This window comes from Tamandua tetradactyla, chromosome 25, assembly GCF_023851605.1.
Source record: "Tamandua tetradactyla isolate mTamTet1 chromosome 25, mTamTet1.pri, whole genome shotgun sequence".
In the NCBI taxonomy this organism is placed as follows: Eukaryota; Metazoa; Chordata; class Mammalia; order Pilosa; family Myrmecophagidae; genus Tamandua; species Tamandua tetradactyla.
The window spans coordinates 34,515,520-34,537,932 of record NC_135351.1 but is presented as its reverse complement, the minus strand read 5'-3'; the positions used below and the strand labels follow the sequence as shown (position 1 = coordinate 34,537,932).

The following is a 22,413-nucleotide window of genomic DNA, read 5'->3' as shown; positions in this document are numbered from 1 at the left end:
ATTTTCTGAGGTACTAAGACACATACAGACTGGAAAACGGCTTATTTCTGTGCAAACTCCGCACCCTGGTGAATCACTTCCATTTGGGAGTTGTGGTTGCAGTTTCCTGGGTACCGAGGCATCAATGTGAGAAGACTGGCTTGGGGAAATGGAGAGAAAATGAGCCCATCTCTTATCAAGCAGTCGACATTTTCTCTGACTGCACAAGGTGCTGCAGGAAACTGCTCTGGAATTCATTTTAATGAATTCTCCTGAGCTTTAGCTCGGGAGAGAAGGGGGTGGGAGGGAAGCGTGCTTCGGCGAAGCTCCTTTCTCCCGGAGAGCGCGGCCGCCCTCTAGGGTGCATTTACACTTCCGTGACGCAGCTCTGGCCACTTCGCCGCCGCGGATCCGGGGGAAGGAGACGGGCTCCTCCGGGTGGGAGGATTAGCTGGACCAAAGAAAGAGGCTGGCGACGCGAAGGAAGAGCATCAAGCGTCTGCAGAGCGGCCGCAGGGCCACCTAAAGCCTGTGCGGCATTAAGAGGCGCGCGTCACACGCGCCCCCCGCCCCCGGCCCTCGTCTCCCCCTCTTCCACCCCGCCGCCGCCGTGTGTCGCCTTCCTGTTCGGAAGTCTTAGTAGGTTGCCGGGACAGAACAGGGGGCGCCTGCCCCACCCGTCAGGTATCCGGTTGGAAGAAAAGCCAGTCTCAACAACTCGATTCGCTCGGTGAAATGATAAGTTTAGCAGACCATCCGTCTCCGACCTCGCGACTTACGGGTTGGGGGAGGTGGAGAGCCTAGGACGTCCCTTTTCTGTCCCAACCACAAGTCCTACGGTGGCGCCTCGTCTTTCCTCCACTCGGGGCCCTTCCCCGATCCTCCAGGAATGCGCACGGCAGAACTTCTTTGAGGAAAAGAACCCTGTACATGGGTTTTGAACATTTTTTTTCCGGGCCGATTTGTGATCATGATCAGTCAAGTTACATTTTATCTGTGTCTTGCTGGGGGGGGGGGGGGGGTCATAATCCCAAAATGCCGGTGGCTGTAGTTTTCTGGGTGATGTTGCAACGGGAGGAATAAATGGCTCAGTGTTGAACTTTGCAGCTTGCTCCCTTCCTTTAGGTAAATTGCCTTTATATAAAGCAGGGCTCATAACAGAGCAGGGACAGCCAGGCGTCCCTGACCAGCTTTCCCTTGTCATCTCGGAGTTTGCAGCCTTATCAAAGACACAGAGCAGGGAGGCTCCTCCAGCCCTATCTGCCTTAAAGCTCCAGCAAGTAATCCCGACCCTCAGCCCCAGCCGGGCATCCTGAAGAATGAAAGAGGAGGCTATAAAATCCCCCTTGAAAGGTTTGTCTGCTCTTATTACTGTAAATTGGATGGGGTGGTTAAAGCAAACGTGCTTCAGAGGATTTGGGGTTGCTTGATGTGGCAGAAAGCAACAAGGCCCATGGGGGGGGGGTGTCTCTGACGGAAGGCGTCTTAATTTAATACTTTACAACAAGCAAAACCCTTTGTGCAGGTAGGTGTTTCCGACCCTCCCCCCCACCCTCCAGCCCCCTGAGCAAAGTGTGCTGTCTCTCCGGTGGGGAAGCCCCCCTCTCTGAGCTGGGCTCTGCTGGTTGAATGGTACAGCATGGGTTACGGGGGTATTGGAAAAAAAAATCATGTGAGAGGAAGTAGACGTGGGTCAGATTCTATGACTTGGAGTTTCCGAAACCATGCTGTAGGTTGGAGCATCCATTTCTGGCAAACAGTGCTTTTTAAAGAATGGGTGCTGGGCAGAGTTTCCCAGCCAGCTTCCGGTAGAAGGGAGCTGTGTTGCCCTCTCTCAGCTAGGACTGTTGTCACTGAGGGAACTGTGAAGCTAGAGATCACGTTAGGACAAATGAGGTGACGGTTCCTGTAAAACACATCCCGGCCCAGGACCGAAGGAAAATCGCTTCACACGCACCCTGGTCCAGATTTGACAGCTGGGGTTTCGGAGCATGTCAGACCCAGCAGGCAACCCTTAAGAGAGCAGGGTCCCAGGCGGCAGGGGTCACCGCGGAGCAGCCGCCGCAGACTGCACCAGCGAGTGCCAGAAGCCCGGCCGCGGCGCGAAGTAACTCGTGTCTGTCTCCCGGGCTCCTGGCCCGGTCGTGGTGTCGCGGCCTCCCGGCCAGCGCGGACACATTGTGGGCACTTCCCGGCCGGTGGCGGGGTTACTGGAAGGCACGAGCATCGCTGCACCACCTCCAGCTCCCCCGCCTCCGAGTGCAGTTGGCGGCTAATCTTTTACATGTTAGCCAGTCCCAGTTCTATGGGACTTGAAAGAGCGAGTGAATGGGCGAGGTGATAAAATCGTAAGAAGATTCCCGGTTCAGCCTGGAAGGAAGCTTTAAGAGGGGTAGAGAGGTGAGGAGAGACTAAGGCATTTCATGCCATGGCAATGTGACCTGGCGCTGTTTCCAGGTGGGAGAGCTGGAGGGGTGCAGGGTCCCCCGAGGGGAGCTGGCGATGCCCGGGTTGGGGATCCCTGCGCCGCCTGCACCCATCCGGGGTCACACCGGGTCGCTCCTGAGCCGAGCCGCCGCTCCCCTAACTCGCCACTTCCTCACGTGTTCTTGGCATGGCGGGGATTAAAAATGCAAGGGGCATTAAAAAAAAAAAATACATACGGAAAGGACAGAATGTTCTCAGAGATTACTTCAGGAAAAAAAAAAGTGAAATGCAGACTGGCCTTTTTTCCCCCTTCGTGCAGACGCGAACTTTATTTCCGCCCCCTCCCCTGCACATTCCTGACCTTCCCTCCCCCTTCCCGCTTTCTTTCCTTCCTTCCTCCTCTTCCAAGTTCTGGGATTTTTCAGCCTCGGCTTTGGCCAAAAGCACAAAAAAGGCGTTTTCGGAAGCGCCTCGACCGCGCACAAGGGCCACTTGTTTGTTTTGGGACCCGGGGCAGGAAATCTGGCCGGCCTGAGTCACGGCGGCTCCCCGAGGCGGCGGCAGTGCGCGCTCTGACTCTCGGCGCGCCGGCCGCCCGCCCGCCATGGGGGAGATGCAGGGCGCGCTGACCCGGGCCCGGCTCGAGTCGCTGCTGCGGCCCCGACACAAGAAGAGGCCCGAAGCGCAGAAGAGGAGCGAGTCCTTCCTGCTGAGCGGCCTGGGTGAGCGCGGTCGCCCGGGGCGAGGGGCTGCAAGCGCGAGCCCGGGCCCGGGAGGGGAAGGGCGCTCCGGACCCGACTCCGGGGCTCAGGGCACCCGGGGACCGCCCGGGGCGCCGCCGCCTGGGCGCGCCTGACAAACCGGGTGAGCCGGGTGCGGCGGCTGCCGCGGGGATCAGGGCCCCGGCCCAGGCGGGTCTGGACGCAGGGCCCGGGAGACCAGGCCGGGTGCCGCCGACTTGGTCGCGGCGAAATCAGGGAGAAGGGCGGAGGAGCCTCCAGCCTCGCCGTCCCTCCGTGGTCCCCGGCCGGCGGTTCCCTGCACCCGCCGGGCACCGAGGGAGGCTGAGCGCCGCGCTGGCCCTTTCCCGGCGCGCGGGCAGCCGGAGCCGCTTAGCCCGGGAACTAGCCGCGCGGCGGGAGGGGCGGGGCCGGGGTGGGGCGGGGCCGGGAGTCCCCGCCCCCTCATTGGCGCGCGGGCCCCGCCCCCCGGCGTCCGGCGTCTATAAGGCTCGCGGCGCGGCCCGAGCGCAAAGCTGGTACACAGCTCCGCGCCGCCAACCCCTCGCTGTGCTCTGTCCGCGGTGATGACGGTGAAAACCGAGGCTGCTAGGGGCACCCTCACATACTCCAGGATGAGGGGAATGGTGGCCATCCTCATCGGTGAGTGCGGCGGCGATTTGGCGGCCAAAGAGCGCGACGAAGCATTTTTTGTGTTTTTTTGAAGGTCGCGGACCCGGTGGGTGCGTGTGCTGTCGGAAGGTGTGCAGCCGCCTCGACGTTTACAGTTTACTTGATCAGTAAACGTTTCTGTTTCTCCTTTTTAATCCGCAGCTTTCATGAAACAGAGGAGGATGGGCCTGAACGACTTCATTCAGAAGATCGCCAATAACTCCTATGCATGCAAACAGTAAGTTTTGGGGGGATTCGAGGGAAGAAACCTACGTGGTGCCGTTTGGATTTACTAGTAGTAGAGGCCCCGTCCCGCCAGCGCGATGGTCGGGGAAAAGAAGGAGGCTCCCCTGGGGAGGGAAGGGCCCCTGCTCGCCTGAAATGTCTCATTTATTTCGAACGTTTTGGACATTAACAGTTTACTGATTTTGCTCCCTCCTGGGGTTGTCAGATAAAATTTACGCGTGTACCCAACGCACGCCCTCCCTCCAGGAGCAAACCTAATTTCTGTTTTACGGGATTTATTCTCTTGAACTATTTCTTTTCAACCGAGTAAGTTGGTTGGATGTTTTCATTTTAAACATCGTGGAAAACGTGAGCCAGAAAGCCATTGCTGAGCTGGAGTGCCCTCTAGCGATGAGAAGTGAGTTCTAACTTGTTCTTTATTTTCCGCAGCCCTGAAGTTCAATCGATTTTGAAAATCTCCGAACCTCAGGAGCCTGAGCTTATGAATGCCAACCCTTCTCCTCCAGTAAGTGTTCTCTTTGTGATGCGTCTGTGAGGAAAATGGTAAATGAGTCAGTTTTCCTACACCAATGAATTAAAGTGGCATTTCTAGAAATTAGTTTTAAGGCAGGAATGTCTCATTAGTTCATGGCATAACAAGTGACCTAAGTATTGAGTCAGTGGAGTATTTTAAAAGGCATGTTTCATGATTTTTTTTAAATCTGCCTACAACATGATTGTGTAGTATTTCCAGCTTCTCATTTGAAATATTGGCTTGTGTGGCTGGAAAGCAGCTTTTGAATTTGCTTATAGATGTAGGATGACTTGCCTCAGTCTTCCTTTGATGGAAAGCTAATAAAAGAAAATGCTTTCTTTTCCAGCCAAGTCCTTCTCAGCAAATCAACCTTGGTCCCTCATCCAATCCTCATGCGAAACCATCTGATTTTCACTTCTTGAAAGTGATTGGAAAAGGCAGTTTTGGAAAGGTAAGCTCAAATGCAAAGACCTCCTTATGTATAGCATCTCATGTACACATTTTACATCCTTAATGGATGTCGATAGCAAAGTGATTTTTTTTTAATATCGAAATTTCAGGTTCTTCTAGCAAGACACAAGGTGGAAGAAGCGTTCTACGCAGTCAAAGTTTTACAGAAAAAAGCCATCCTGAAAAAGAAGGAGGTATGAGATGTGCCTGATGAGTTGGGGCTGGAGGAAAAACACCCATTGACAGGTCTCAACCTTGGAATTTGGGTGCCACTTTGAAATGTATCACTAAAGCATAATTGTCCTTTTCTTAGGAGAAGCATATTATGTCGGAGCGGAATGTTCTGTTGAAGAATGTGAAGCACCCTTTCCTGGTGGGGCTTCACTTCTCTTTCCAGACGGCTGATAAATTGTACTTTGTCCTGGACTACATTAATGGTGGAGAGGTGAGCTGAGGGGATTGGAGCTAACCCCTGGGTGTTAGTGCAGCGCTTACTTCGAGAAGAGGAGGGGAAAGTGACCAGAACTAGCATTTCCTTTCACCAGCAGGGTTTCAAATAGTGAGTGGACAATTGAGGGCCTCTTCCTGTGATTGTTCTCTTGAGCTATCATTGTTCTCTTTAGCTGCAAACGTCAAAACTAATTAAGTTCTAGGTAGAAAGGCTTGGCAGTCCCGGCTCACTTGTGTTCCTTCTCCTACAGTTGTTCTACCACCTCCAGAGGGAGCGCTGCTTCCTGGAACCGCGGGCTCGTTTTTATGCTGCTGAAATAGCCAGCGCCTTGGGTTACCTGCATTCTTTGAACATCGTTTATAGGTAAGGAGGAAGTGTGAAGGCTCCCTCCCAAGGGTAGGGGGGAGTGCAGTCCCAGCCCTCGACAGAGCCTTCACACAATTTATGGTCCAACTTTGTCACCTAAAACCGGGTTCCCCTATCACAGAGTTGCTGCCTGGCCAGCTAGGATTGTTTCTGATCCAGACTAGATTGATTAGCAGAACAAGGGTTCCCTTTTGCATTCACCCAACAACTGCCACGAATTTAAAATGCTTCCAATAGCCCTAGCTGATTACGTTGGCAGAGGCTTACTTATGAAGGGAAATTAATGTAAGCACTGTTGTTTTTTTTTTAACAGAGACTTAAAACCAGAGAATATCTTGCTAGATTCACAGGGACACATTGTCCTCACGGACTTTGGACTCTGCAAGGAGAACATTGAACACAATGGCACGACGTCTACCTTCTGTGGCACCCCCGAGGTAGGAGCACGCTTGATTTATTGCCAAGAGATAAGGCTCTTAGTCCCTGAACAGTAAGCTGTTCTCAGAGATTTCTTAGTCCAATTCAGTGCAAGTAAAATATATCGGCTGCTTGGCACAACACAAGAAATTCCATGGTCTGAGCTTGCTTTCATTAAAACTGACTGTTTGCAAGTGTGCAAAAGGCTTCTAAATTGCCAAATGATTGGGAATCTAGCGGCGGTCCCGACAGCTCCCAAAACATCAGTACACTTAGGCAGCCAGTTAGGGTGCAGCAGTTTTATGGAGAAGTAATCTAAAGAGAGGAATCTTCCCCATGGAACTCTCCGCCCTTTGAAATACACACCTGGTCTTGGGGTCCCCTGGCTTTACGGGCTCTCACCTCCCCGTTTCTTGGTCTGCTTTGCAGTATCTGGCGCCGGAGGTGCTTCACAAGCAGCCTTACGACAGGACCGTGGACTGGTGGTGCCTGGGGGCTGTCCTGTATGAGATGCTGTACGGCCTGGTGAGTGGCATGTGGGAATGTCCCCGGCTTTGTTGATGCACGCTAGAACATGCTCTTACAATCCAGCCGTGGGGCGGGCCAGCTGCCTGGCTAGTCCTGTCCGTAATTGTTACCACATCAGTAAATAAAAATGGATAAGAGCAGCACGTTGGTTATCTTATAGGTGCTTGGGAATAAATTGCTAGCTCCTAAGTTTTTCTTTTGTAAGTGTCCATTCTACTCGTTATGATCATGCCTAACTGGGAGATAGTGGGAAGCGTGGCTTAGTTATGTGTACCCCCTGATATCTGAGAAAAAAAAAAAATCAAGGGAAAGACACCTTTTCCCAAAGCCCGTTTTTAGTGCAATTTAATGATAGTAGTGCAATGTAACTGATAATATGTGCGATAATGAACTTTACAAGTAATCTTTGGCTCCCCGCCCCCCTCTTTCAGCCTCCTTTTTATAGCCGAAACACAGCTGAGATGTACGACAACATCCTGAACAAGCCCCTCCAGCTGAAGCCAAACATTACAAATTCTGCCAGGCACCTCCTGGAAGGTCTCCTGCAGAAGGACCGGACAAAGAGGCTGGGGGCCAAGGACGACTTTGTGAGTGTCTCCTTTCTCCCCCGGCGCGCGGGCTGCCGGAAGCGCATGAGGCCTCTGCCCTGACTGAGATCCGCAGGGCTAAATGCATCTCATGTTTCTCTTCAACAGATGGAGATTAAGAATCACGTCTTCTTCTCCCTAATCAGCTGGGATGATCTCATTAATAAGAAGATTACTCCCCCTTTTAACCCCAATGTGGTGAGTATCCCTTCGCTAAGTATAGTCAGGCCAGACCTTCAGGGAGTTAACAGGCAGACATTGGCGGGGAGACCTTCAGGGAGTTAACTGGCAGACATTGTCTTCCTAGAACCATTGTTTTCCCTAGAAAAGTAAGAGTTTTTGCCCCAAGAAAGTTCACAAAACTTGTGACACATCCATCCCTTAAAAGTGTCAGAGAAAGTGACACATCCTTCTCATGTGGCCTTGGGAGTTTTGTGCCCGAATCGGGTCCTAATGGGAGGCAGCAGGCAGAGGCTCCTGAAGCTGGGAGCTCCAGTAGGGAAAGGAACCCGGCTCCCTAGTGAAGTCCTGACACTGTGCCTTTTCCCTCCTGTAATCAAGAGCGGGCCGAGCGACCTGCGGCACTTTGACCCCGAGTTCACCGAAGAGCCCGTCCCTAGCTCCATCGGCCAGTCCCCGGACAGCATCCTGCTTACCGCCAGCGTCAAGGAGGCCGCCCAGGCGTTCCTGGGCTTCTCCTATGCGCCTCCCCCGGACTCTTTCCTCTGAGCCGTCTCAGGGCCCGTGTTGAAGGATTTTGCCTGATTTTAGGTGTTTTCGTTAGCCCTTCAGCAGAGCTGCCAGCTGACAGGACATCTTTCAAGAGAATTTGCACATCTCTGGGAGCTGGGCAGACTGCATTGCACAGTTTCCTGGAAACTGAAGGACACACCCTAATTTCAGTGAGCTCACAGGGTTTTCATTTTCACTTCCTTCCAACGTGGTGCTATCTCTGAAATGAGCATTGGAGCGCTGCCCTCGACAGATGCAATCCTGTTGTTTTTTAGATGGAGGTTGCTATTCTAGAAAGGATCTTGGGGAAAGTCTGTCTGGGCTTTGATATATCTGACTATTTATGAAATGTGCCTTTCCTGTGAGGTCGTGTGAGCTCCAGAGCTTTTCCCGTTGCAAGAGTGTTCGGGTCCTTGATTTCCCCTTGTGGGTTAACTGTGCAGGCAGTGGGATGAGTGTGGTGTGTGTGTGATCACAGATGGATTGAGTTATGGGCATCAATGTGACACTTGCAGGGCACTACAACGTGGGACATTGTTTGTTTCTTCCATATTTGGAAGATCAATTTTTATGTGTAGATTTCTTTTTTTTTTGTAAGATGTAGTTAACTGAAATTTATTGAAATGGTCTTGCAATGACTCGTATCCAGATGCTTAAAGAAAGCATTGCTGCTACAAATATTTCTATTTTTAGAAAGGGTTTTTATGGACCAATGCCCCAGTTGTCAGTCAAAGCCGTTGGTGTTTTCATTGTTAAAAATGTCACCTATAAAATGGGCATTATTTATGTGTTTTTTTTTCGCATTCCTGATAACTATATGTATTGTATAAAAAAAGGTCTGTACATTGGGTTATGATACTAGTATATTTAAACTTACAGGCTTATTTGTAATGTAAACCACCATTTTAATGTACTGTAATTAACATGGTTATAATACATACAAACGTTCCCTCCTCCCCACCACACAACTTTTTTGTGTGTGTAATAAGCCAATTTTGGTTTGCAATAAAACCTTGAAAAATATAAATGGTGTTGTGTTCCTTGGCATATTTTGGTTAAGGGGGTGATCAATAATGGGTCTGTGTGACAATGCTGGTGTGATTTCCAACTCAGTTGTTTGCTTCCAATAGCAGCAGCTTCTCACTCTGAGGAAACACAAGATAGACTTGCCACCCAGTTGACGTTCCAGGTCCTCTTAGCAGGCTTGCATGGTGTCAGTCATTCATTCCATTCATACACCCAACCAAGCATCCCTTTCCCTTTAGCCGTCTTGCAAGGACAGCCAGGAAGTGTAAAGTTCTCTATATCGACTGCCTGCCCTGTGAAGTTGGACTGTTGGTCCCGACATCTGGCTTGTCTTAACAGGTAATTCTTTCAACAAACATTTCAGCACCTGCTCTGGGCCAGGTCCTAGTGTGAGTTCTGAGTATGGAGCAGTGCACAGAGGAGACAAATCTCTGCCCTTAGAGAACCTACTAGAAAGGTGGAAAAGGCAGATTTTTAAATAAAGCAGCTTGTTTACATGAGAATCAAGATAACACTGCAAGTTTAGAAGAATGCCATACTGAAGAGGTCAAGAGGATGTCCTATGATAAATGGCAGGGCTTTGGGTTCTGACAGCCCCCACAGCTGGGTTGGACCTGGTGAACACAGCACCTCCTGGGCCCAGCAGACTGGGGACTGGGTGCAGGGCCCGCTTTTAGTGCTTTCCCCACTGGGATACCTGCTATTGGAGAGAGGCATGATATTAGATCATTTAAGTGATCACTTTTCACTTTTCTAGGCCTTCCATGCATATCTCTAGCAAATCACTAAAACAGTCCCCGAAAGACCACGGTCTTAATATACTGGAAACCCACTGCATCCCATAGCATGGCTTCCTGGTCTTCACAGGAATTCCCCCAGGGAAATCTTTGACCTTTTTCCTCTTATCATCCCTATGATATCTGACCCCATCTCACCCCCAAGGCTTCTAAGAGCTTGGTCCTTCTCCTTCCATAGTTCCACTGAAGAAATGGGCTCAGAGAGAGTCAGTGACGTCTTGCTCAAGGTGGGCTACAAGTCAAGCTCCACAGTTGAGTTGCTGCTCGAATCTTCAGGCATTAGCTACAGATTGAGTTCTCTGCCAAACCTGAATGCTGAACAAAACTGCAGTGACACATAGAATCCAAAGCATGCATTTTCTTAGCAGGGATTGATGCTAGCTCAGATGGAGAGATGCGTATTTCTCCTTCACACTCATTATCAGTAACAGTTGTGAATTCCTCCTCAAACAAAAAAGCACCTCAATATTTTTATCTGAATACAATTCTTGCAAATGAGAAATCTGTAATCTGATACGTCAGAGGGGCTAGTTGGCTTTTGGCTTTGTTTTGCTTGTTTGTTTGTTTGTTTGTTTGTTTCTTTAAGGGCAGAAATTTGCTTCTTGGGTTATAGTCCATCCCTATGTAAGATCTGATGTGAGTTTCTCCAGAATCGAAAGGTACCGGGGAAGTCCCAAGTGTTGTCATAAATGGGAGGAGATTAGATCTATCCTAGTGGGTGGGAAGGGAACAAAGCAAGAACAGGGAAGTTGGGAAAGAACAAGGATCAATAAACAAAGGGCAAATATTTACTAACCACTGTGATGTCAAGTAGCATGCATGCAGAGATATTTTTTATCTAGGAGAACAGGGCACAGCCCTGCCTTCCTAGTCCCTGAACCACATGGCTGGGAAAGGGGACAGCTCCCTTCATAGCTCTCCATCTGTGGGTCTGCTCAGACCATGGGTTTGGGAGAACCTACTCTGCTCAGATTCCCATGAGCACAAATGTGACTAAAACCACTGCTGAATAAGAATCCTGAAGAATAAGTCGGTCACTGTACTTAATGGTTCTCCAGCTACTTGGAGCGGTACCACACCTACCCAGGGTAAACGAGAGCCGGGGAATGAGTGACAAAAAGAACGTGCACCCAGAGGGGATTCCTCTACCAGATTCTGGCTTCAGAAGTCAACTGGAATGTAAACCTGAGGACTGGCTAACAAGAACCGTCATAGCTAACATCTATTGAGTTCTTATTATGTACCAGGCATTTTTCTAAGTATCTTAATTTACCCTTCACAACAACCCTGTGACGTCAAATGTGAAGAAACTGGCAGAAAGGGGCAATTTGCTGGTTATAGAGAGTGGTGGTGAGGTCAAAAGGCAAATCATGGCAGTCTGATCCCAAAGCGTACACTGGTAATGGTTACCCACTTTTTTACCCTAACAGGTGGTCAAAGCATTTATGTGTAAACAGCTATGTACTGGTTAGCTATTCATTCATTAGTTCACTGCACTTAGTTGCTGAGATACCTTCTAGGCACCAAGCTAGGCAAAGTGAGAGAGCGAATTTGTAGTTACCGAGTAGACGCTATCAGTTTTCGATGGGGATGACAATGAAGAGCAGCTGGAAGTGTCAAACATCATCACTCTGTGATGAAATTAGTGCAGCAATTTTGAAAAGCAGTTTGGCAGTATCTTTTAAAGCTGAACACAGGCAGAACACACAACCCAGTTATTCCCCTTCATGGCATATGCTCCAAAGAGTGTACATCCAGTCAACAGATTGGCAAGCATGTTCATGGTGGCACTGTTTGTAATCACCCCAAACTGAGAATGTCCACCTAATGGTAGAATGAACAATAAATTACCCTGGGTTCATATAATGGATTATTACACTGCAATGAAAATGCATGAATAATTGCTGCGCACAACAGTGAATAGATCTCACAAACATAAATACCTGACTGTGTTTTTACTTATGTGAAATTTAAAACAGGTGCACAAAAGTAATGCATATAAAAGTCAGGGTGTTCTTACCTTTGGGGAAGAGAGTGAAAACATTGATTGAGAGGGTACAGGAGCAAGGTCTTCAGGGTACTGGTAATTTCTTGATCAAGTGGCAGTTTCAGCAGTGGTTTTACTTTGTGATATTTCATCAACCCTTACATCTATGATATATGCCCTTTGCTCTGTGATATGTTGATTAAAATGTATATTAAAAATAGGAGGTAAGCTAAAACAGGATGTTAGGAGAACACGTAAGAGACAACTTACCCAATTTGGGATCCAGGCAAAGGGGTTGTCCCAAGCTAGTTTAGGAGTGGGGTGCTTCAGGACAGATGGAGTATACCAGTAGGTGTCTTGGAGGAACTGGATTTTGAAAGGGAGGAGGCAGAAAGAAGGGAATTCCAAGTACAGGCCATAGAGGCGATGGTAGCGCCAACTTGTATAAGCTTGGTGAGTGCATCGTGTAGAAGAGGGGAGACAGAGTGGGATGTGGGAGAAAGGATGGGTCCAAGCGGGCCTAGGTTGGAATCCACACCCTATGGACCAGCTTTCTAGATGGAGGCAGGTAGTACTTGGGCAAACCTCTCGTACCTTCAGTTTCTTCAGGGGACAATGCAATTCATTCCTATCTCTTCACAGTAATCCATGAGATAAAGACAGAAGTAATTGGTATTCAAAGAATGTGAATTTATTTTTTTCTTCCCCGCCCATTTGCCCTTTACAATTTTTCTTCCCCTTTTCTATATCGAAGGAGAAAAAGACATTAAAAAGCAGCGGGGAAGGACCATGGTGGCTCAGTAGACAGAGTTCTCGCCTGTCATGCCCTAGACCCGGGTTCGATTCCCAGTGCCTGCCATGCAAAACAAACGAACAAACAAAGCAACAGGAAATACATTTGAATAGAGAAGTGGACGAAGTCATTGATGTTCTTGAAAACCCAATGGAAAATTTAGGCAGTTTTCCATGAGCAAAGAGAAGTAATCATAAGGAGCATCTGGGGTGCACGGGCAGTTCAGTGGTTAGAATGCCTGCCTTCCATGAGGGAGACCCAGGTTCGACTCCCAGACCATGCACCCCCCCAAAAAGAAGTGTCTGATGGCACTCGCTTGCAGATGTGAAAGTGGGAAGATCTTGGGAATAAAAAAAGCCACTTAGAAGCCTTTCGGCAGACACCCCAGTGGTGATGGTGAGGAAAGGATAGAAAAGAGGTAATCTGAAGGTTCTCAAATCAATGGGGCTTAGTGAGTTGTTGGGAAGGGAGTGAGTTGTTGGGAAGGGAAGGATGAATCGACAGCAAGGCTCATTTCAGGTAATTTGTTTTTTAACATAATTGACTCGGTTTATTGAAGATGTTGTCATACTTGCATTAATAGTAACCAGGACAAAGGCCATCCAGTAGTTCTCTAACATTCCCAGGATATAATAAATCAGCCAATCAATAATCAATTTCATTGGCAAGACAAGCTGCTACACACAGTAATCAATCAATATCCATCTTGTTAAGTAATTTCTCTCCAAAATCTCCTGAAATCCTATTCCATATGCTGTGTGGCCTTGCATTAGGAGCACAATGTTAAAACTTTGCCTAGTGTTAATCAGGACACACTCCCATTGAGAAAAGCACATGCAGCCAAGTTAATGGTGCCCAACTTGAGAAAACGTGTAAACATTTTTCATATATTGTATGAAAATTGTCAACCAACTACTGAAACCAAAAATTAAATTATCATCACTTAGAATTTACTGGGGCTTACATGTGACCTTCCCTAGTAATTTGGCCATTGCATACTTGCTTTATGAGAACCAATTTCATTTGGGTATGCTTTCTATGCTTTCCTCATCTTCTCTGTGAATGACTTCAGCAGTAAGATTGAGAGCTATCCTTAGGGTTTACTCAATGTTTACCTAAAACATCATGTTCAGACAGAGAGCTCTGTGTATTTGGATCTCTTGGAAACGGTGGACTTTGATGGGCAGGGTTGTATCTTTGTGTCCTCTACCCTGTGCTCCACCTAATGTATCTCGCACGACAGGTATCATGATGACAATAAACAAGGCACAGACTGTTCAGGAGAAAAGGCACCTGCAGACAATCAGTTCTTGGGAACAGTAGACAAGGGTTATAAGCACAAAGAGAAGGCTTTCTCATGACACTTTACATACATACACATAAAACAGATGTGGTTGCCAATTCATGACATCTGGGTGATTTTAACACAATTCCGCTCAATCTTATTTCACTGCCAACTTTGATAATCATGGACTAATATAGCAATCCAGAAGCCAAAGTCTTTGCCTCCCTATGCTAAAATAAACCATTTGGTTTCACATTATGTAGCAATGTTGCTAGCAAAGCTTACTACAAATCTATTTAATTAAAATTAAGCTGGAAACTATTATGAGTTTATTTTCCTATGAAAGGCATAAAAAAAGAGAAGTATAGAAATGGTCTAATGCTTGAAGTAAGATTACGTATTACCTAATAATGGATACTTCCAGGTAAATTAAGGGAAAACATAATATGGTGATCATTTTAAAAGATAGCAAACAAAAGAGGAATTAATCAAAGAGGAGGAAAGAATGTGAATGACATGATACTTCCTGAAATCTTCCTTTTATTTATAAATGAGCATTATGCTATGGTAAAATAAATACATAAAATCATGAAGGGTCAAGAGTGGGCAATAATTTCACAATTGCCTCTTTCAGCCATTCCGATCCCAATTTCCCCTCACTGGAGGTGACTGATCTGTACCTTTTCTGGTGTTTCCTTTCAGAAATGCAGTATGCATATACAAACACAAAGGCATTTAATAAGGGGGATTCTTCTAAACTAAAAAGTTGGGCCGAGGAGGTGTTTCACTTGCCATTGACTTTTATTTTAAGTTATCTAAATTGTTTCATAAAAAAGTTTAAAATATCACTTGCGGGGTTTTAGCGCTTCGCTGCAACATAACCCATTATAATGCTTGTTGACGCTTTCATATGGTGTTCCTTGCCATCTGGTGGAAAAAACAAGCAATCAAATTGGTAGACTAACTGAGATGCAAGTATTGTACTCCCAGTTTTGCACTTTGCAACTCTGCATGATTACTGCCTTACCCATAGTCGTTAGAATCTAACAAAATGCAACTTTGCTGTAGCCACATTCTTTTTAAACACAGTGGATTTTCCTATCTGCTAACTGGCTTTTCCATGCCCTGGGCATACCTGAATGTTTTCTCAAAAGTTATCTGATTAGTGTATACTTTCCTTCCCAGTCATTCCTACATTCCTTTAAACCAGGCTCATCACCAACCATACCGTCCTTTCCAATTTCACAGGATCATAAAAACATCAGGGTGGGACCAATCTCTGGGTCCAAGGGTCATAAATCCAATGCCCTCAGGAGTCAAGCTTGTAAATTATATAAGAATAAGACAATGGACTATGCATTTTTCTCTTAAAGGCGTTGATATTAAAATCATGACAAGGAAAAGCAAAAACCTCTGTGTTGACCAAATGCTGCAGAAAAAAAAAACAAGCAATCAAATTGATAGACTCATTGAGTCTGTGGTTAGAAACATCAGTAAATATCTAGTTGACTCTCAAAAGCAGTTATGCAAAATTCTGTGAGCTACTTTTTCTTTTACGTTCTTATTCATTCTTTATATGTGAGCAATTCAGCAAAAATCAAACCATCTCTGGGAACTGAAAACCCTTATTCTCCCAACTATGTATCAGGGATGAAGGAATGTGTTTACAAGAGGGACAGTAATTTAGCATTGGATGACATCAGCTCCATTCTTCCAGACTGACAGTTAATGGACACTGCCCCCACCTTCTGATCATATCCACACCTGGAACCTCAATTTCCATTCGAAGTCCATTGCTAGTTTAGGAAAGGAAGCAGGTAGGCTCTTAGTATATTAATGGGGAGCACCTAATAGGCCCCCTTTTTAGCAGACCATTCTCTAGCACAGTTCATATTAATCTGAAGAATTTTCTGCCTTCCCATAAAAGGACAAGGAAAAGGAACAAGAAACCAAGAAAAGATGTTTTGAAATTAGGAAACTTTCCAACTTTTGAAACCCGGCTCCACTTCTTAGTTTCTCTCAGCCTCAGTTTCTTCTTCCCCAGTTAGGGGATAAAAGCACTTCTGTGCTATAGAGAAGAAAGGTGATATGTGTTGGAGATACAGAAGAATGTTTTGCATCTAATAAGTCAAGGTGCTATTGTCATGTTCAGAACTTCCTGTGGGCTTCATCTCTTAAGACCTTGCTTCCAGTGAATTCTCCCATCCAGATGTGCTTAAAGAAGCCTACAGAGACAAAACATACAAACAAAAAGCCTAGGGAGGTTCGGACGCATTCTACAATACACAAGAATCTTAAATATATTATGCCAAGTGAAAGAAGACAGACACAAGGGGACAAATATTGCATGATTCCACCTATACAAAATTTCTAGAATAAGCAAATTCATAGAGACAGAAAGCAGATTACAAGCTACCAGGGAGTGACAGTGGGGGGATGGGGAGTTACTGTTAAATGGGTACAGAGTTTCTGTTTTGGGCGATGAAAAAATTTTGGTAATGAATGGTGATAGTGGCAGCACAACATTGTGAATGCAATCGATGCCACTAAATTGTACAATGGAAAATTTTTATGGTGCAAATGTGTGTGTAAAATATGATTAAAAATGTTTTTTTTTAATGCAGAAGGCATGGGGACCAGTCATATACTCTCAGTCCGAGGCTTGGCAACCTTTCGAGCTGCAATAGACTGATCTTGAAGGGCAAGACACAACATTCAAGAAATGATCCCATACCTTGGTTTTGTGAAGTCCAAAGTGTCCCTAATTATTCTAAGTGATCACTAAACTCTTCAAAGGAAATTCTTTTTATGTTTCCTGGGCACACACCATACAAAATAAGGGTGAGTTGCACAACCACAAAACAAAACTGTACAATGACACAAATGAAGAGTAGCTTAGCAACCACGTGAGTTTGGTCTCTACAGAGAGACGGAGCCTTTGATGGTGTCTCAGCCATGCTGAAGCACGATGGAAGTCAGCACGTAGTGTTCACACAGCCTTTGATCTTTACTTTCCATTAGTGCTGACATCTGAATGGGCAAATATGTGCAGGAAAGCCAGGGTTACTGCGGGCATTTCTGGGTTTAAAACAGGAAGGTTGGGGCTCCGATTCTACCTTTTATTCTCCCTTTCAGTACGAAGGGAATACCAGTAAGTGTATACAGGCCAGGGCAAAACTCCAACAAGAGAGTCCACGTAAGAAAGTGGGCTTCACTGGCCTGAAAGTGACCGGCCAGTTTCAGCTGCTCACCAGGAATGACCATACCTCAAAGTGAGTGATCCAAAATTAGTCTATAGTTTTCAGTACGTTTCCAATCCTAAGATTGGAAAAATCCTAAGAGGATTTTGGGGGGGAATTGAAAACTTAATTGTAAATTCATATAAGGGCATGAGATTCATTACTATTTCATATCAAATGTATATGAAAGAAAAAGAGAAAAAAAAAAAAAACTAAAGAAAAATTTATACGAAAAAATAGATCCACCACAACAGAAAATGGAAAGTAGAGAGAGGAGGCCGGGCTGACCAGATCCTAGGACATATTATAAAGATATAAAACGGCATTTAAAACAGCATGTTATCAGCATAGGGACAAACTGGCAAACGGGACAGAAGAGAAGGTTTGGAGATTAGGAGATGAGTGACAACACAACACAGTGGAGAAAGTGTGCATTGTTTGGTAAGTGCTGTTAGGAAACGTGGCTAACTACATGAAAAAAATACGTTGGATCCTTTTTTCACGTGACATGCAAAAATAAACCTCAGCTGGATGAGAAGCCTAACCGTGAGAGCTGACACTATAAAGCAAATAGGAGAAACTCTGGAAAGCCATCAGGCCATTGATGAGCTGCCACATGAGCAGGTGGACAATGGTGTATCCCCCTGAGAGGAACTGGAGGTGCCCTGTGGTGTGAAAGGTCAAGGGGGGCTTCCCCATGGGAACTGTGGTTCGAACAGGGTTAGAAAAATAGGAAGCATTTTAATGAGCACAGAGGAGTTGTCTAGAGGCAGTAATAATATCTCATATTCACAAAACACTTTTAGCTATCACACGCTAACTCATTTTTCTTTACTAGTCACATAAACAAGGTGAAGATACTTCTTTCCCCCTTTACATAGGATAAAATTGAGGCTCTGAAAAGTGTAAATGTCTAGACATCCGTGGAGGAAGAGGGAAGGCCAGAATTAGAATCCACAGCTTCTGACTCCAGATGCTTTTCTCTTTACTTTTTTTTCCTCTTTACTTTTCTCCTGTGAATGGCGTGGCACATTAATTGAGCCTTGAGCAAAGGACATCCACCGGGAATATAACCGTCTCCCTTCGAGATTGCCTTTTTATGAGACATATACACGAAAGCAGAAAAGGAAACTGGAGGCCACCAGTTAACAACTTTGCAACAAGTACTTCCAATGAGAGTAGGCCATTTTCAAGTGATCAGCACCATTAAAATTTCTTATAAATCTTTCGAGAGGTGTTTTTTTTTTTAGGTCTAATGGTATCTAAACTTCTGTGTTTAAGGGATATGATACCGACACTACATTCCTCCAGAACTCTTGTGAGAATGAAAGGAAAGAATGAAAGGAAAAGTCCCTCTAGGACTTTTCTAATTTTTAAAATTCCCTAACACCCCGTCAGTTTGTGAAATAACATCGTCGGTCTGCAGCGCCGCCCAGTGGAGCCAATAATACCTGCTAGCGTGTTCTCGTGTCACCAGGTGGTAAATTCTGCCTGCTTTTTACCTTTTACTCACACTCAGCATATTTCTTTCAGAATTTTGATTTATATAAATTGTGTGAGGTTTTGCAAGTGGGTCTATTTGCATAAGTCATGTCAAAAAAGAAAAAGCTGAATTTAGGTGACAATCATTTTACCTGGAATACTTCACCCTGCAGAGATGTCCTTGTCAGAATGACAACTTCTGTATTTGCCTTACAAACCTGCTGTTATTTAACCCAGGGGGAGAAGCTGGGGGGTTGTTGGTGATGACTGTTTGCTTCCTGATGTGCCCATAAATGGTCCTGAAAAGAGCTGAGTCTGTTCCCAGCAGCTCCTCTTTAGTCTACCCATTCATATATGTATCACTGCTTCAAGAAATGCTCATTGTTTTCACTGTTGGGCAGTATACTCAGTGCTAGCGATGCGACAGTGAGTAAAAAGGAACTGGCTGCCAGCTTGCCTGGAGTTTGCAACCTGGCCAGAGAGAGAAGCCACCTTCGATAACCATGGCAAATACCGTTGCCTCACTTGTCTGGGGAGCAGCTTTAGTCTTACTGTGAGTTTCTTTTTCTTGTTTTTGTTTGTTTTTGCCAGACAGAACAGTCTACCTTGTCCTCATGTATATCTGGGTGTTTGTGGGTGGTGGATATGCAAAATGGAAAAGCTTGAATTTTTTTTGTTTAAACCTGGCAATCAGCATGCAGGAGAGCAGATCCCTGCACAGTAGCACATACAGAGTGCAGCTGTGGAGTTTGAAGCCAGCCACACCGAGCTGGAATCCTCATGTCCCTTACCGGTCCTGTGACCTGCAGCAAATGCCTTTGTCTCCCTGATACTCACTTTTTATTTTCTGTAAAATAAGAATAATAATACCTACCTTGAAGGGGGCGAATCATGACTTTTACAGCGCATGGTATATGATATGTTAAAATGATCAGAGGTCATATGATTTTTTAATGCATCATTCATACTGCACTCCCTCTTAAAAAGGCTACTTTCAGTTTATAATGATGAGGGAAAAAAGATAGAAGCGAATAAAAAATGAGTGAAGACTAGTAGCTTTGAGAGCGTGCCTGGGATAGGAAATCCCTCTCTGTGATATGTGTATGCAAACGCAAGCTATTCAAATTTCAAAGACACTCAGCCATTTCTTATGTCAACTCTCCTTTAGCAGTTCAAGGGTTGGGCTAAGGCAGATGTTATATTTCCAGTTGATCAGATATAGAAAGAAGCAAAGGTTGACTAGTTAGCTTCGGTCCCACGACTAGTTAAGAGGAAAGGTGAAACAAAACACGACTCTGAGCCCTCTGGTTTGTTCCTCTTTAACTCCCCACCTTCTAAGAGAGTGGGTCCTTCTGCATCTCTAAATAATATTAACAGAGAAGTCTCATCTTGCCACACAGACAATCTTTAGGATAATTTCCCTGTGTGTGAGCTGATGAAATTTATCAAATGTTCCTGCTGGAGAAGAGTTTTCTATTCTCCAGCAGTTATGTGTATAAATACACCCATGCATTTATACACATAACTCAAAACATCTCCAAAGAGAGGGGAAGACTAAATAGCCAACATTGTTACATTTGTCTATCAAATGCATTAGATCTGTAGATAAGGCAGCCCCCCAGGAGAAGAGTGGATGTGGAGCCTGCAACAGGCTATCAAAACCACCCACAGGGCGGACAACGGTGGCTCAGCAGGCAGGAATGCTTGCCTGCGATGCCAGAGGACCCGGGTTCGATTCCTGGTGCCTGCCCATGTAAAAAAAAATAAAAATAAAAAGCCAGCCACAGTCAGCCAAGAGCCATTAACCCTAAGTAAGGCAGTCACCTATGCCAGCTGCAAAGTCCCTAGTGTGTGTGCAGTATAAAGGTCAACAAATCAGTAACAGCACGTCTGCATCTAGCCCCTATTACGGTTATCATTTCAAACTTGTCTTGTGATTGGTCCACCATGCCTGAACCGAACGTTTCTGCATCCTGCTATGTATAAAACCTGCAGCTGTTTGTACCTCCTTTGTCCTGACTTGCAGCGGCACCAGCAGAGCTTCATGCCCTGCTGTGCAGTACAATAAAATGATTCACGCCTGACCCCTGGTGTCGTGTCCTGTTTCAGAAGCTGCCCAGCTGAAGGCTGTGCCCCAGTGCCAAAGGTGCAACAAGGGGATCCCGAGGCCAGCGAGGAGAAGGATAATTAACCTTTTCCCCGAACTTGTGAAGGGCACAGACAGGGTCTGGTGAACCCAGAGGTGCTCATCTTCCCATCACTTCCTGTCACACGTGTGACCAATGGAAACAGAACACACGTCTCTCTGACCTGAGTGTATTTCATTATTTATGCGATCTGGCCAACTGGAAGTGATAAAATTTTACGCGGCCTTCCTTGGAAAATTGAGGACCGTTAGCATGGATCTCTTCAATTTTACAGAGGGAGATAGAGGGGTAAAGGTCCTTCTCAGGTTATCACCAGAATCAAAGTGGTCTGTTATATTAGTGCATATTATTTATATAGTCTTTTGAGGGGAAACTTTCTGTTGATTGAACTTTTATTATTCTGAAGCTTATTCTGACCACAGTGTTCTCGTTTTTCTCTTTGTATCAGGGACTTCCGAGAAAGCCCAAGGAGTGGTTCCTCCTTGGCTCGTGTTCTCGTTATTTAATATGGTATGGAAAGAACAGAAATTGGAAGCCAAGGCTAATCTGGGCAAGACACTGATGTCACTGGACCTGGAGACTAATTTTCTGTATGTCTTTCCAGTTGCATTGGCATTATGCTGTGACATTAGGAGATGAAAGTAGGAAACAAGGGCTGGTGGAAGGACTGTGCCTGCAAGGGCACATGCACCCTGTAAAGTGGGAACCGAGCACCAGCATGCACACACGCATGGACTGAGCTCAAAGGGCAACTGAGACTTTTCAACAGACTTTGCTCCGCTCCTGTGCCTCCTCAGCCTGAGTCCTGATTCCACGTGCATTGCCAAAGAAAGTCTTAAGGGACCAGAGCCCATGCTTGTTGAGTGGGGGAGGCAGCATTCTGCGATCAGGACTGAGTCCTCCCACCAGTTGTGGCTGCTTAAGCAAATATGATGCTTAAAAAAGGGAATTTTAAAAGCTCATGGTTTTCAGTGGGCCACAGTGGCTCAGCAGGCAAGAATGCTCGCCTGCCATGCCAGAGGACCCAGGTTCAATTCCCGGTGCCTGCCCATGTAAAAAAAAAAAAAAAGATGAAAAAAAACCTCATGGTTTTGAGGGTAAGAGAAAGTCCAAGTGTCTTGGTGTCAAGATGATCCAGGTGTCATCTAGGCAATGCTTTCTTCCTGAAGATGGGCATTCTGGAGCTGGCTGCTGGTGATCCTTGGTCCTGGGCTTCTCTGTCACATGGTAATGCATATGGCAGCATCTCCTGGGCTCTCTGTTCTCTTCCGAGTTCCATTGAATTCCAGATTCTTACTTATAGTGCCTTTCTCTCTGTGTGTGTGTGAATTTCATTCAGCTTATAAAAGACTCAGTAATAGGTTGCAAAGGTAGTTCATTGGTAGAATTCTTTCCTGCCATGCAGGAGACCTGGGTTCAATTCCCCATTCATGCACTTCCAAAAAACAAATAAGCAAAGCAAACAAGCAAAAACAAAAATTCAGCAAATTGTGCTGCAATAACAGGATACTGCCATGGAACGATGAAATGTGACCCTGCCATACAGCATGCAAAAACAAAACAAAACAA

At 46.0% G+C, this 22,413-nt stretch overlaps 1 protein-coding gene across 8 annotated transcripts in view; it reads left to right on the top strand.

The window, feature by feature from the left end:
• The window catches only part of SGK1 (serum/glucocorticoid regulated kinase 1), a 115,423-nt gene extending 106,308 nt beyond the window's left edge, over window positions 1–9,115 (top strand). For 3 of the 8 annotated variants that reach the window (XM_077144054.1, XM_077144056.1, XM_077144057.1), the window contains 11 exons: window positions 3,960–4,035; window positions 4,473–4,548; window positions 4,904–5,008; window positions 5,118–5,201; window positions 5,321–5,452; window positions 5,709–5,821; window positions 6,138–6,261; window positions 6,671–6,766; window positions 7,201–7,356; window positions 7,465–7,554; window positions 7,918–9,115. In XM_077144054.1, the coding sequence (XP_077000169.1) occupies window positions 3,960–4,035; window positions 4,473–4,548; window positions 4,904–5,008; window positions 5,118–5,201; window positions 5,321–5,452; window positions 5,709–5,821; window positions 6,138–6,261; window positions 6,671–6,766; window positions 7,201–7,356; window positions 7,465–7,554; window positions 7,918–8,085 (1,220 nt within the window). In that variant the 3' untranslated portion in view covers window positions 8,086–9,115. Of the gene's footprint in view, window positions 1–1,139; window positions 1,333–2,943; window positions 3,129–3,642; window positions 3,869–3,959; window positions 4,036–4,472; window positions 4,549–4,903; window positions 5,009–5,117; window positions 5,202–5,320; window positions 5,453–5,708; window positions 5,822–6,137; window positions 6,262–6,670; window positions 6,767–7,200; window positions 7,357–7,464; window positions 7,555–7,917 lie in introns of those variants that run through there. The other 5 variants (XM_077144059.1, XM_077144055.1, XM_077144058.1 and 2 more) reach the window with 5 other exon arrangements.
• The last annotated feature ends 13,298 nt before the right edge of the window (window positions 9,116–22,413 follow it).